This window comes from Callorhinus ursinus, unplaced genomic scaffold, assembly GCF_003265705.2.
Source record: "Callorhinus ursinus isolate GAN/ISIS: 27379988/994484 unplaced genomic scaffold, GSC_fseal_2.0 scaffold40, whole genome shotgun sequence".
Taxonomy (NCBI): Eukaryota; Metazoa; Chordata; class Mammalia; order Carnivora; family Otariidae; genus Callorhinus; species Callorhinus ursinus.
In genome coordinates, this window is record NW_027397102.1 from 11,225,382 (window position 1) to 11,241,237 (window position 15,856).

Consider the following 15,856-nt stretch of genomic DNA (forward strand, 5'->3'; position numbering starts at 1 on the left):
AATGTATCATGGATCACTACATCAAAAACTAATGATGTACTGTATGGTGACTAACATAACATAAAAAAAAAAACTCAACTGAGTCTACTGCCCTGAAAATGCAAATCAAAAAGTACAATGAGATCTTACCTCACACTTGTCAGAATGACCAAAATCAAAAACACAAGAAACAACATGTTGTGGAGGATGTGGAGAAAAGGTAACCCTCCTACACTGTTAGTGGAAATGCAAACTGGTATGGCTAATCTGGAAAACAGTATGGAGGTTCCTCAAAAAGTTAAAAATAGAAATACACAATGATCCAGCAATCAATTGCGCTACTGGATATTTATCCAAAAAGTATACAAATACTAATTCAAAGAGATACATACACCCTTATTTTTATAGCAGCATTATTTACAATCACCAAGCTCTGGAAGCAACCCAAGGTGCCCACTGATTGATGAATGAATAAAGAAGATATGGTATGTATACATAATGGAGTATTATTCAACCATAAAAAGAACGAAATCTTGTCATTTGCAACAACATAAATGGAGCTAACGAGTATAATGCTAAGTGAAATAAAGTCAATCAGAGAAAGGCAAGTACCATATGATTTCATTATGTGAAATGTAAGAAACAAAATAAATGAGCAAAGGGCGGGGAGACAGAAACAAACCAAGAAAGAGCCTCTTCACGATAGAGAACAAACTAATGGTTACCAGAGGGAAGGTAGGTGGGGGAATGGGTTAAATAGGTGATGGGCATTACGGAGTGCGCTTGTTGGGGCCTGAGTGGCTCAGTCGTTAGGTGTCTGCCTTCCACTCATGTCATGGTCCCAGGGTCCTGGGATTGAGCCCTGCATCGGGCTCCCTGCTCGGTGGGGAGCCTGCTTCTCCCTCTCCCACTCCCCCTGCTTGTGTTTCCTCTCTGGCTGTGTCTCTCTCTGTCAGATAAATAAATAAAATCTTTAAAAAAAAAAAAGGAGTGCGCTTGTGATGAGCACTGGGAGATGTATGGAATTGTAGAATCACTATATTGTACTAATATATAAAACTAATGAAACTAATATAACCCTGTATGTTAACAAACTGGAATTAAAATAAAAACTTAAAAAAAGACTACTGCTCTGAGATTACTTCAGTCTGACTTTTTAATTATGGTTTGCCTGATCTGCTTCTAGTTAAATTTCAGAGAGTAGGCTCTGATGTTAAAAGAAAATGGTCTATAAAAGTAAGAGTATGATTTTTAATAATGATTAGATAAGTCGCTTTATTGATTATGCTGACATTCTTTACATTTTTCCCAAATCAGCAAAACTGTGTAGCTTCATTGGTGTGCAAATAGTTGATAGTATTATTCAATCTCTTCATACATTACTGTAATTTACAACCAATTGACAGAACTCCATGATATATTCCCACAACAATAAAAATAATTCTTTTTTTAGAACAAGGACGCTATTGAAAATCAGAATCACAGACTTACAAGGGAAACACTGGCAGACTCATATGGAAGTATAGCTATAATATAGGTGTAATGTGCTGTTCTTAAAACAAATTGCCAAATACTTCGCATGCTGTGGTTTTTGTTTTGTTTTTCTTTTGTCTCAGCTTGTAACATTTTCATCCTCCCTTTCCCTGTTACATCAGCAGTAATACTGCAAGCTTAATATATCTAGGCAGCCTTTGAATATGTTCTCAGATATCCTGCTATAGCTGAGAAGAATTCCTCAGACAAATGCAGAGAATTAAAGATTGTAGGCCAGACAGGTATATGGCTTTCAGCTCAGGATGATGGTTATAAATACAACCAAGTGCAGGTGGGTTTGGCCCACAGAGCCGAGAGGGGCAGGTTCAGAGAGGTAAGAAAATAAAAGGTGTTATTTAGTTATGCAATAGTACATGCATACATGTGAACATAAAAGTGTATACAGATAAAGTCAAAGATCTTCCCTTAGTCATTCTCCCTTTGTCCAAATCCCTTACCCAGAAATAACCATTATTGTCTGGTGTATCTTTGCATAAATACGTATGTACAAATAATAATATTTATTGCTTTTATTATTCTGCAGTGTAAGTCATTTTTTGTATTATAAGTTAGATATGTCTTAATTCATTATTTTAAATTAATACATAGTGTTCCATGATGTTTAATAACTTATCTATTTCCCTAATGAGCAATGTTTAAATTGTTTTCAGTTTTCACTATGTTGCAATGAGCTTCCTTGTGCATGTATTTCTATAAAATTTCACAAAGAAGTGGGATTGATAGTGCACAGATTATGTGCATTATTCATTTTAACAGATACTGCCAATTGATTTCCCAAATGGCTATGCCAATTACACATCTTCCAGCACTGTGTAAAAGTACTTATATCTGGAGGATGTTTTTCTGCAAACTTTTAGCCCTTTTAGGCTGGGACTAGTAATACTAGGATCATGTTGAGAAGACAATTTGTGCATACTACCTGCCACCTGGAAGGTGTTCTATAAACGGTAGTTCTTTCCTCCTCCTTTTAACCAATTAAAATCTGATGACATCAGCTAATTAAACAGAAACAAACTTAATAGCCAAGTAGACTAGCTTTTAAGATAAGAGAGTATACTGAGAAGTTTTATAAAGTTGTAAAAATTAACCCAAGTAGGAATAAACACACACACATATACACACATCACACCTTTGGGACATTTATCTATAGTACTATAAACAGGGTTACTTTATTCAGATGCCAAGATAGTAGATATTTTAAAGGCAAATTGGTGTATTTGTACAAAGACTTGTCTGGTCCTAAAATGAAAAAAATATTTAATCTTCTTATATATGGAAAGTTAGTACATTAATTCCATAAATTATAAGGTACATAATTGTTTTGAGGCTTCATTATTAGAAGTGGTCTAGGCAAATGTAGCTTTTCCCATTAAACTCTCTTTTCTGCTACATCTATAGGTTGCCTCACTATATTTTCTCTTTTTCAAGTTGTTGAACATAATTCTACTGTTAGATTTGACTAGTTCTTATAATAGGAAGCTAGATATTTGCTTTTCTTATTATTTACTATCAAAAGTAACTTTTGAGTGTCTGAAAACAAGAGATCCTCCCAAAAGTGACTGCGTGAAAGAATAATCCTGATTAAATAACTTAAACTTCTAAAAATCCAATAGAGGTTATTTTGGTAGACTACATGATATATTTATGCAGTGTATTCACAGGACTCCAAACTCAATAAAACATTGAATTTTTCTTTAATACTCATATTCAATTTTGTAGGAAGGCCCTACTTCTTTTTTATTAAATATTTAGCATACTATTGAGTTGTTTATTTCTGTGGCTCACATTTGCTAAATACATAACTATTGTCTTGTTGGCATCTTTCTTTAGGTATAATTATCATAAAAATAATTTTGTTTATAATTAGGTGAGCTCAAGCTTAGTATAAAATCCAAGCTGCTTTTCCCACACTCCTTAAAGTAATGGTTTTCAACTTTGTAAAGTTGTATCAGCCCTCTTCCTCCTTTTCTTTCTCTTCCTCCTCCTTTTATAAAAGTACATATGACATTACCAATTTTAATATCAGAGTGGATTAAAAGCAGTCTGCTTTTTGGGAAACTTCACTACATCACCTGAGATAATTGTCCATAGCTTGGTATACCCTAAATCAGAGCTGGGAAGCTCTAGTTGCCATAGAGAGAATTCATAAAACTACATCTTATTTCTGTTTGTTAAAACGCTATGTTTCTCAGAATTAACAAATCATATGGAATGCAAATGGGTCCAATTTCTCAGTTACTTACCTTAGTGAGAGAGATTTCACGTAGCTCAGTGAAGGGCAGAAAGAAGGGAAAGCAGAAGCTGGAGAGGTGCTATTCTCCTTTAGGTAGAAGGAAAACCTTAAAAATTTAGGACATACTCTGAATTCCAGGATTATTTCAGGGCAAGACCTTGAAAATTAGAACAGAAACTGTTTTTGTTCTCTAATATATTTTTTATACTTTTCACTCTGATAATAGAATATCAGAATGGGGAAATTTATCAAATGATTTGCCATAAGTATTATCATCAAATGATTTGCTAAAGCCAAAAAATAAAAACTTGTTTAAACCGAAAATACTTTAGTATCGAACTAGGGTTAATCAAGGGTGATAGCTGATATAGTGAAACTATCAAGAGCTGGTTTCTAAACTCAGGACATTCATTAACTAGCTGCTATAACTTGGACAGGTTATTTTGAACTATTTGAGTCTCAGTTTCTTTATTTATACAACATAAAAATAATACACAATGCATATTTTATGTGCACACTGTAAAATTTATACAATGGATGTAATAATGTTTTTCTGCTTAATTTTTGAAATTTCAGTGGGTAAATAATGTATGTAAAAGAATTTTGAAAAATAAAAAATACCATCTGTTAATATGAGGCATTATTTTTATTGGATCGGTTACATGTATAACTAAGTAATTTGTTCAATGTTATATAATGGTATTGGAAGAGATATAAAGCATAGATAGAAGATATTCTTTACACTCACCAAGCTTATAAATTATTAAGGAGGTAAAAATTATTAGTGTAAATAACAATAGAGTATTATAAGAGCTATGAGGAACTTACTATGAATGTTTAGAGGGCTAAAAGATAACTTCAGCTTGGGACAATTTAAGATTTCATCCCAAGGTTATACCTGAGGAAAGTCTTGAAAAATTGGTGTAATTTCAGCTCATCTAGATTGGTGAGGATGGGGGGATGGGGCATTCCAGGTGTAAGAGCAACATGAGCAAAGGTATATTTATGGAACGTTAGGGCCTATATTTAGAGAACAACAGTTTACATTTTGGCTGAAACAGAACATTAGAAGGGGAGTTCCAGAAAGTAAGGTCCCTAGAAGCCAGATAATGGAGGGCTCTGAAAGCCAGACTAAGAAATTTATAGACACTGAATGTCACTGAAGTTTTCTTCAGCAGAAGAGTGATTTGAGGTATTTGTAGGGAATTTAAGAAACTTATTTTAAAGATTTTATTTATTAGAGAAAGAGAGTAAGTGACAGGGAGCATGAGAAGGAGGAGGGTCAGAGGGAGAAGCAGACTTCCACTGAGCGGGGAGCCCTATGTGGGACCCCATCCTGGGACTCTAGGATCATGACCTAAGCCAAAGGCAGACACTTAACGGACTGAGCCACCCAGGTGCCCCTAAGCAACTTTTCTAGATAACATATTCTTAGATATCATTATGTTTGTGAATATTTTAAAATAATGTGTGGATGAGTACTGAGTAGTAGTAGCAGTTTTTATGAGGGAATCTTGGGGCACATAACTGATATACTAAAACAATTATAAGATAACAAAACAAAATTCAATAAATAAAATCACTTCACCTAGACAAAATTTAAGTAGCAGGGGAGGTAAAGGAAATATCTTTTTTTTAAAGATTCTATTTATTTATTTGAGAGAGAGAATGAGAGATAGCACGAGAGGGAAGAGGGTCAGAGGGAGAAGCAGACTCCCTGCTGAGCGGGGAGCCCGATGTGGGACTTGATCCCGAGATTCCAGGATCATGACCTGAGCCGAAGGCAGTCACTTAACCAACTGAGCCACCCAGGCGCCCCAAGGAAATATCTTTATAAACAGATTAATTAGCAGCTTCAAACTAATTTGCTTAAAAGAAGCAACACAACAAGATCCCAAGGAAATAATATGATGACAGATCAGAATTACTAACCCTTTAACATAATTTGCCATAATAAGTAATGATAAATATTTGTTCATAGGGGGAAAAAGTATAAATCAAATATAAACAAGTCAAGTCCAGATTCTTAATGTGACCCAAGAACTAAAATAGAAAACTAATTGCCCTATAAAATAGCTTTCTAATATTTATTTTATGTGTTTTTCACTTTTTTAAAGAGGCAATTTGTGCCCTACTTTCCATTTTCATTTCGAAGAGAAGGCATAGAAGAGTGAAACTCACAAATAATCATAACCATATATCTTTATTAGAGCCATTGCTTACAGCCACATTCAGGCATTTTTGCAAGCCATAATCACAAAGGGTGAGGGGAGAGGGACTGGAAGAAAGAGGGAAGGAAAGGGAGAGGGGAAAGTGGAAAGGAAGATGAGAAAAGGAGTGGGAGAGAGAATTTCCAGTTCCATCCCGTTCTGAAAAACATTTATTTTGATTTGTCTTTGATTTTTGATTTCTAAAAAATCTTTTTTTCCAGTTGATTTTTTTATTATGTTATGTTAATCACCATACATTACATCATTAGTTTTTGATGTAGTGTTCCATGATTCATTGTTTGTGTGTATCACCCAGCGCTAAAAATTCTTAACCCTCAATAAGTGTATAGTCTATGGGGGAAGGGAAGAAGGACCACATCAATAAAATACTACTCAGTATTATAAGTACATCATAGTTAAATAATAAAAAGTGATACTATCTAGGAGAACACATCTGGGATGGAGGTGGGGGTGGAGTACTACATTGAGGACAGGGTAAGAAGATTCAGGATTGGAGAAGATGTCTTTAAGAAGATAACTTTCCAGATGTATTTTAAGGGATAGGTAAAATTTCAGAGAAGATGTGAGAGAAGGGTGGCTGTTGCCAGAGTGGGGAATGAAATGAACAAAGGCAGGGGTGGGAAGGAGGCAAAATGATCAGTTTCTTCAAGAATCAGCAGTACAGTGTGTCCAGGACAAAGGTGGGAGGAAGTGGGTAGTGGGAAATAACACGGTAAAAGTAGGATAGGACTGTTCTAAGGAGACACTTTAACATCATCAAGGTGAGGAGTTTGAACCTAACTTTGGAACTCAATTATTAAAGTTTTTGAAAATATTTTGAATTACAAAGTAAATGACATTTTATAGCTGAGATTATAAATCCCACAATAAGGTAAAAGTTGATTTTATTTAGTCATAATATTTTTCTATCGAAGTTCTCCTAAAGCACTTATGAATTTTTAAATAACTAAAAAGTTATCAACTTACTACCCAGTGCTGGAACCTTATATATTTTGATAAAAAACAATCAATACAATTTATAAGAAAAATGTTAAAAAAAGAGTTCCGAACAGCAGTAAAAAATGTCTGTCTTCTTGGTAAATAACAAACTTTTAACACATTGAAATGTTCACTACACTATTATTTATGTCCTGGCTTGTGCCAAAAGATTATAAGTGGTTCATAATGGAAGCACATACATGATCATGAAGTGAAAATAGGAATCAGATATTGGATGTTACTGTGTAACATAAATAAGAGTCAAATGTGTAGACCAAGAATATATAGCATAGCATGGAGGTTACAAGCATAGACCTGGAACTAGACTGCTAGATTTAAATCCTAGTTCTACCACATATTAGCTATATGAACTTTAGTAAGTTCATATAACATCTCTGTGCTTCAGTTGCCACATCTGTAAAAATGAGAATGATATTTGAACTTTACTTACTGAAGTTTAAAATTAATTCAGTAGGTTAAGGGAGATAGGTAGTTCCAGAGAGGTTATGAAAAACAGATCATGTGCCCAAAAGAAAGAAAGATGCATTTTGATTGAGGGAGGTCATTTTTCATCTTTTCCTCTTCTTAACCATTTGCTCTGCCAAAAAGTGAGGTTCTGGGAAAATCACATAAACAGAAGGATATACACACATAAAAATCTTTTATTTAGACTTATGAATTTAATTCTCTTTTTTTAAAGTTTATGAATTTAATTCTCTTTCTCTTAAAATAGTCAATCTAAACTTATATTTTGAGAGTTTGTAGCTTCATTTTTATTTCATTTTTATCTACCCATTATAGCTGATCATATAAATTGGCAGCACTTTGATCACACATTTGTACCACCATAAATTTCCTTGAATGTGATGATCTTTAGAGATAATTCTATCTTCAAATGAGAAGCCTGAATGTACAGATTTGCAGTGTCCAGTAGAACACTATACAATGGTGGAAATGTTCTACATTTGTGTTGTCCAATACAGTAACCACCAGCTACATATGGCTGTTGAACAGTTAAAATGTGACTTGTGCAATGAGGAACACAATATTTAATTTTATTTGATTTTGATTAATTTAGATATAAATGAAAATAGCCACATGCTACTCTATTAGAAGTGTAGCTCTAGAGGAAAAGTTAGGTAAGAGGCAGACAGCAAACAAGCTTTAATGCCCAGTGTCACTGCATTTTAAAAAGGAAAAAAAGCACAAACTAAAAAAACTCCATCTCAAATATTAAGGTTCAAGTTCAAAGACTCTTAAGAGCATGGGAACTTCCAAATTACTCTTTCTAAAGGATACTTATGCCAGTAAACATTATAAATATATTCCTGCTGTTCCAGTCTTTTGATCATATACCATGAGTTTTAGAAAATTGCTTTAATGGTTTTCCTCATTAGTCTTTCTTAGCTAGTAGAACACTAATAAGCCTTTCAAACATACCTCTTTACCTAATCTTTCCAGTGTTAAAAGAACTCTTACTTTACAGTCTATTCATTAGTTATCTATTATCCTATTTTGTCTGTGCAACTAGGGGCTTTTGTTGGCTATATTTTTATAAATCAATTATAAAAATGGAAAGAATTATTGAGTGTCCAGACAGTGGGCTCAACACCTTCACATGTTAGCTCATTTAATACTCACTAAAACCCTGAAGGAAGGTATTACTGTCCCCACTTTACAAATGAGGACACTGAGGTCCTGAGAAGTCAAAACTTATTCCAGGTTCTATGACACTAATACTATGTGTCAGACACTATGCTGTGTGTTTTCCATAATGTATTATCGAATTTGACTCTAGCAACAATCCTATGAGCTAGGTATTTTTGTCCCATTTTACTAATTAAGCAACTGATACCTATAGCTAGCATGACCATGAACCAGTAATTAAACCCAAGACATTTAAAACATAAACCTACACTCTTGGCCACTACACTAGATTGTTTCATAGTTTGGTTATGCTAAAGTCTACCTCATCACTGCCCATTTATTATTTGCAGCTCTCTATGAGCCATTCCCCATAGATTCATTTGTATGGCCATTTTCTCCACACAATGTTTTCTGTGACTCATCTTTATACTCTGCAAAATATGAACCTCTGTAGCCAACACCTATTAGCTTTTATTTACTATTGATAACTCTTATCAAAGAGTTCAAGTCTTTGGTGTAATAAATACAGGAGAGATGGCAAGATTGCTGGGAATTAGAATTAAGCAATAGAGATTACATACACAGCATAGGACTTTGTTCTCTAAATATTTGGAAACTTGTTGAAATGAACATGGAACTTTCTAATTTGAACTTTAAAACTTTAAAAAACTAATAAATAATATAATGTTCCAAGAAGGAGTCTTAAAATGACTATGAGAATCACTGAAAGTAATAATAGCGGCTTAGGAACAGTGTAGGACTAACAGTTGCAAAAGAGGCAATATCTTTAAATACCAACTGACATTTATGCTGACAGAATTTGCCAAGGCCAACTGCCATTTGAATACATTCCTTGAATAGTTTAAAAGATGCTTTTGTTAAAACCTTTCAAAGCCAATAACATGGTTAAACATCTGCCTTAGGTTATTGTTCAATATTGTTCTGAACTTTGTACAGGAAGAAACATATAAATTATAATGATCTTTTTTTTAGATGAAACAAACACTTCCTTGATTTAGGATAAAATCTGTGATTCTGTTCTCATGTTAAGAAAGCAATAGAATGTACTAGAATGTATTAGAAATATAACTTCTTCCCCTCATTCTTTTCCTCCAAAGGAAATCCCTCATTTAAGAGACTCATTCTTTCTCTTTTCCTGAAGGAAACTAGGAGAAAAAATAAAGTATACAGTCTCTTTGCAGTATATGCTTTTTGTCCTTAAAAACTAGAAGTATATATGCTCTGTTGGAAATAAAAAAAAAGATGATATTACCATACCTGCTGGTGTAGAAAAAAAAGTTAGCTCAAATATACTTGTTTACAAAGGTTTTAACTTTTAAATGGGGTTTAACAAACAAAAAACAGAATCAGACCTATAAATACAAAGAACAAACTGATGGTTGCCAGAGGGAAGGTGTGTGAGGGTATGGAAAAATGGGAGAAGGGGAGTGGGAGATACAGGCTTCCAGTTATGGAATGAATAAGTCACTGGAATAAAAGGCACAGCATAAGAGCTATAGTCAATGATATTGTCATGATGTTGTATGAGGGCAGATTGTAGCTGCACTTGTGGTGAGCATAGCAAAATGTATAGAGAAGTTGAATTACTATGTAGTACACCGGAAACTAATGTAACGCTGTGTGTCAACTATTGTCAAATAAAAAAATTTAAATAAAAATAAATGGGATTTAAGAGCATGGCAGATATCCCAGTTGTTTTACCATGAGTTGTCAAGAAAAGAAATTTGGATCATAGCAGTCAAAGGACCAGTTCACCTCCTTTCCCCTTGCCCTGCCTCCCTTCCCCACCTTGTCACATAGACACACAAGGACAGCTTGTGAGTGTCATGGCCTGAAAACAGGCCCAGCAATTTATCAAGCCTCCCTTAAAAAAGAGACAATTGGCATGGGCATTTTTACCCAACAATTAGTTGCACTCACAATTTCTATAGCTTTATTTAACTGCAAGCATAAAAGTGCTGACCAAAGCTGAAAACATGGGCCTCTTTATCCTATGACCTCATTTATTTTTCTACAACCTACTTCCCTGAACAATCATTCACTTTAGTGACCACACCCTTGAACAACAATTTATCAAAGCAAAACACCCCTCCCTGCAGAACAAGAAATTTTTCTGATACTGTATAGAAATCCTGGCACAGCAAGGGAGCTATCCACAATCTTTGTAACCAATGAAAAGGGAAAAAGGGAAAAAAATCATGTAAACAAAGATAAACCCAAGCTGAGCCTCTGCTATCAATAACGCACATAAAAACACATTCTCGGGGCGCCTGGGTGACTCAGATGGTTGAGTCTCTGCCTTTGGCTCAGGTCATGATCTCGGGGTCCTGGAATCGAGCCCCGCATCGGGCTCCCTGCTTGGCGGGGAGCCTGCTTCTTCTCTCGCTCTCTCTGTCAAATTAAAAAACAAAACAAAACAAAAAACAAAACAAAACACGTTCTCCCCAGATGCTTCTAGAGTTAAATTTGGTTGCAAGTTTTAACTTCAAAAGAATGGTAACCCATATGACACATTAAGAGGTCCCTTCTTTCACCAAAACTTGTTTTATTCAATAAAATATTGATGGCCCAAGCACAAAATAATATTTAAAAATGAAATATAGACATATGGAACACTTACAGACCAGGTCCTCTACACTTATCCTCAACGTGGACTCTCCCTGGGATAAGCAAATCGTATTTATCCAAATAATCACAGTGCTTCCTATATAATAGGCACTTAATAAATATTCAATTCAATGAATGACATTAAAAAACATTTTATTTTGATTCAATTCTCTCTCATACAACAGAGTTCCTTTGCATACATGGAAAATATCTTGAACTTCATGAAAAGCTAAATTAGTGGATGGGAAATATATATGTTGAGTAATTTTACATCAATGGTGTTCATTAAGGCAGTATTTCATTTTGAGTTAATGATGGTAGGTTAATATTTAAGCTCTTTAAAAGGCTGAGCTCTTTAAAAAGGTAGGTTGTTTTATTTTGTTTTGTGTAGTTTCTAGAACTTCATTTATTTACAAGACTGCATTCAGTTTTAAAATGCATCTGTGCCCTTGATTACCCTGTGTTTGAGTTTACCTGTCCATATGGATAAACCTGGTAATTTTAATTCTAGAATTAATTTAGATAATTTCACCAAAACTATTTTCTATATTCAATTTTCTCTGCTCTATCAATCAGATAAAATAATACTGAGAGAATAATAAAATATATCTATTAATTATATACAAGAAACAAAGCAACATTATATCTGGAGAAATCTAAAATATGTTTATATTTATAAATACCCTTTTAGTGCACAAGAAGGCAATAGAGGAAAAACATGTACTAAAAAGCCAGAAATAGAAAATACTAAAGTGCTGCAAAAAGCCTTTAGTTAAATCTAAAGTGTCTACTACATAAGCTAAAATTAAGATCAGGAAACAAAGAAGAGTGACATCAATTTCAGTTTCTCGAAGGGAACATATTTTACTACTGACAATTATGTATTTTTTATATTTTATTTTTACTTTATTATTTTATTTATTTTATGAGTAGGCTCCACGCCCATCATGGGGCTTGAACTCACAACCCTGAGATCAAGAGTCTCATGCTCTACCGACCGAGCCAGCCAGGCACCCCAATTACTTATATTTTCAAATCTTATGAATTATCTGAATGTCATCCAAACACCAAAATGCTAAAAGACAAAGTAAAAGTTTAACTGCATTTATAATAACCAACAATTGATTATAATACACATTTTCCTGCCTGTGAGGATCACAAACTCTAGCATCAGAATAGTTGCTACATACCAACTCAAAATGTCTCTAAAACATGGCATATAGAGACTTTATTAAAACATGAAACAAAAGGTACATATTGAGTAATATGTACGGTTTTCTTTTGTTTGGCATGGTATATAATAAACCTGCTGCCTCATCTTACCCATTACATTAACATGAAGGTAATTTCAGATCAAATCTTGGTTCTACTTTATACAATGCCATCCTGCCAAGAAACAAGGAGAAAGAAAAATAAAATAGAGGAGCTTCTTCATCACATTATTTGTGACAAATACCTAAAAACTTTCTTGCCAAATTATCTTTTAGCGGATTTGTAAATGCCCTTTGATATCTAACTCAGTTTGAAATTTTATAGTCAAATTTTCCTTCTTCTTGTTTCACTAAGGGAATGAAACTTCTTAGTTTTGTCCTTTACTACATATGTAGAATTTCACCTACCTCATCTTCACACAGCCCTTACTTTTCTTTCTTTTCAATTATAAATAACTTTAGACTTCAGAACACTCCATTCCAATCTCTTATCCCAGTTTTTGTGACCATGCTTTCTGTCCCTAGGGTTCTTTATAATCTCCTCTATGGGGAACTGTGTTTCAAGATGGAGAGAGTCTTACAAGGATCACTTGAGTAATTATCAGGTAGAAAGAAGAAAAGTCTTGTAAAAAAGCTTGACCAGCTTGGTTCTGGGATTATTAAAAAGGAAAGTTGAACTAAGGAGTATACAATAAAGTGACCCTAAAACTTGTTCTGTAATGAATATTAATAATTTGTTAAATTTCTGCTGTTACATTTTTATCTATCTTTACTAGCAAGTTGACAAGAAAAGAGATTAATGTTTTTAAATGACTATGACAGAGAGGGTGATTTTAGCATTTCTATAGTAATAGTAACTTGTTTTTGCCTTGTTTTGGGGGCTATTAAGGAACATAGATGACACCCACTTTGTTGTTCATTAACATCTTAATACTAAATATTGAAATGTACATTCACATTATTATTATCAATTATGCAAAATAGTATTTTTTACCTTCATGTTTTTCTTTCCTTTGACTTCAATACAAGTGGAGTTTTTTTCAACTAGGAAATTACTGAAGTGAATCCTGGATTTTTTCTTAATATTGTTTCCCTCAAGCTAAGCATGAAATATCAGTAAAATTGTGGCCTTTGTAATTGTGTTACCTATGTCTTTAAAAATTCTTTTAGGGGCGCCTGGGTGGCTCAGTTGGTTAAGCAACTGCCTTCGGCTTGGATCATGATCCCAGGGTCCTGGGATGGAGTGCCACATTGGGTTCCCTGCTCTGCTGGGGAGCCTGCTTCTCCCTTTGCCCCTGTCTGCCACTTCCCCTGCTGGTGCTCTCTCTCTCTGTGTCAAATTAACAAAAAATCTTTAAAAAAATAAAAATAAAAAAATAAAAATTCTTTCAAGAATAGTTTTATTATATACTTTAGAATTTTGCTTCATATCCTATTTTAAATTGTGGTTTTGGGAAAAATAACCCATATTATTCCAGATCGGCAAAATAATGAACATCAGATAATATCATCCCAATAGTTGCTTTTTGAACTCTTTCCAGTATAAATTTAATCTTGAAAACATAATTTTAGTTTGGACAGATGTTTCCAGAAAGCTCAAAGTCACACAAATTTACATTATGTCTATAAATGTAAAGGGATTCAAAGAATGAAAACAGGCATAGCTTTTAATTTTATAGTCTTGCAATGTTCCTTTACATTCATTGGCAAGATTATTAGAACAGATAATGATACTAAAATAATCCCTTTAAAAACAATTTTATTTCATTTTAATGGCTGTCTTAGAGTTCTGCTTTTTTAAGCTTTTATATAACAGTTGCTTACATCTTGCCTTCCTCGATCCTATATCCACTCTTTCAATCCTCTTTCTACCAATATGCATAAATTATTCACTTTGGCTGTATAAGAACCAGTGTGTCATTTTCAGAAGATGAAACACATATGACAATTTGAACAGGTATTTGTGCATGTGACTTATCCAGGAGCAGCATACTATTTGCTGGACACAACTGCTCATCACTCCATGTAACTCATTGTCTTTGAACTACCATATTTGATATAAAAAACCTGTTTACTTCTGAAATAAAGTGAATCAGTGGGAACCTATTCTATAAAAATTATTGTATTCAAGTTGAGGATTCCTTTATGGTAAGGGCAAAGGAATACCCCAGATCAGATATTTCAATCAAATCCAACAAAAAATGAGTCATTCTATGCTCTAGTTAGATTATACAACTCACTGGAACTGTTAAACAACCACAGGCACTAGTAAATGAAAGAACAGCAAGAGATAGAATTTGAGTAAACGTACATTGCTTATATAGCTGCAATCCACCAAAAGATAACATCCTGTAGAACAGAGGCAGAGAAGCAGAAAGAAAAGAAATGAGGTTGAAAATATCCCCTCTCTACAAATCACACATAGTTATCTTTATGGTACCTGAGAATGGTTGCTCCAAACCAAACTTTGGTAGGAGGAGGCAGTTTTGAGAGGAGAGAGCACTTCCTGTGAGGTGATGGGGTCCAAGGCCTGAACCATCTTGTTCATGGGCGCACTGTAGGTCCTCACTCTCTCGTACACTACATTTTTTTCTGGTGGGTGGTGGGTTTGGCTGGACTGATGGTAGCAGTGGTAATGCTGGGGCTGGCACTGTAGCACCTCTGGGGGCTGTGGAGTTCCACAGCTGCTGCTGCTCATCTCACTCCAATAGCTTGAGCTCATGATGTTCTCAGTGGTCAGCAAGGTACTTCCCAGACACTCTCCCTATGGAACAAACAGAGAAAGAGAGAGAACGCTCATGAATAAGGGTAAGAAGGAAGGCAAGCAGGCACACGTAGAAGTCATTTATCAACCCCCTCTGCATGTAGTGGTGCCCTGGAGAGGTTAGAGTTACCTGAGCAGCAGCAGGAACTGGTCTGGCAGCTGCAGAGGAGGAAGCAAAGTTATTTGAGTGCAAACGAAAAGTAGAGCCACCCTGTGAGTTTGCTCCAGGAAATGGTACTGACACGCCCCTCAGGGGTGGATTCACCTGGCAAGTTTACCTGCCAGGAAAGGCCCTGCTTTGCCACAGAGATACAAGGCTGCATTCAAGTAGGTAAGGGAGTCTGGAAAGAACAGAAATGAGGAATTTTAGGGCTGAAGCCATAGCTTCCAAGTCCACAGTCTTGGAAATTCATTTAACTGTAAATAGGCAAAGACATGCTCATGCCTAAACTTACTAGAGAAAAAGTCACAAACGTCACATGAAAATGATTCTCCCATGGTTCTTAAGCTTACCAAAGAGAATTACAGGCATGGGGATTATCATTCCGGAGTTCCAGACCAAAATACAAGGTATTAGCCTAGGGACACACCAATTTTCACAGATAAATTTGCATTCTTTGCAAAACCCAGC

General features: G+C 34.8%; 1 protein-coding gene across 4 annotated transcripts in view; it reads right to left on the minus strand.

The window, feature by feature from the left end:
- Positions 1 to 15,420, minus strand: part of POF1B (POF1B actin binding protein) — a 104,892-nt gene extending 89,472 nt beyond the window's left edge. For all 4 annotated transcript variants that reach the window (XM_073880881.1, XM_073880880.1, XM_025848654.2 and 1 more), the window contains exons 1-2: positions 15,356 to 15,420; positions 14,902 to 15,225 (exon numbers count right to left, since the gene is read on the minus strand). In XM_073880881.1, the coding sequence (XP_073736982.1) occupies positions 14,902 to 15,183 (282 nt within the window). In that variant the 5' untranslated portion in view covers positions 15,184 to 15,225; positions 15,356 to 15,420. The remainder of the gene's footprint in view (positions 1 to 14,901; positions 15,226 to 15,355) is intronic.
- Between the last annotated feature and the right edge of the window lie 436 nt (positions 15,421 to 15,856).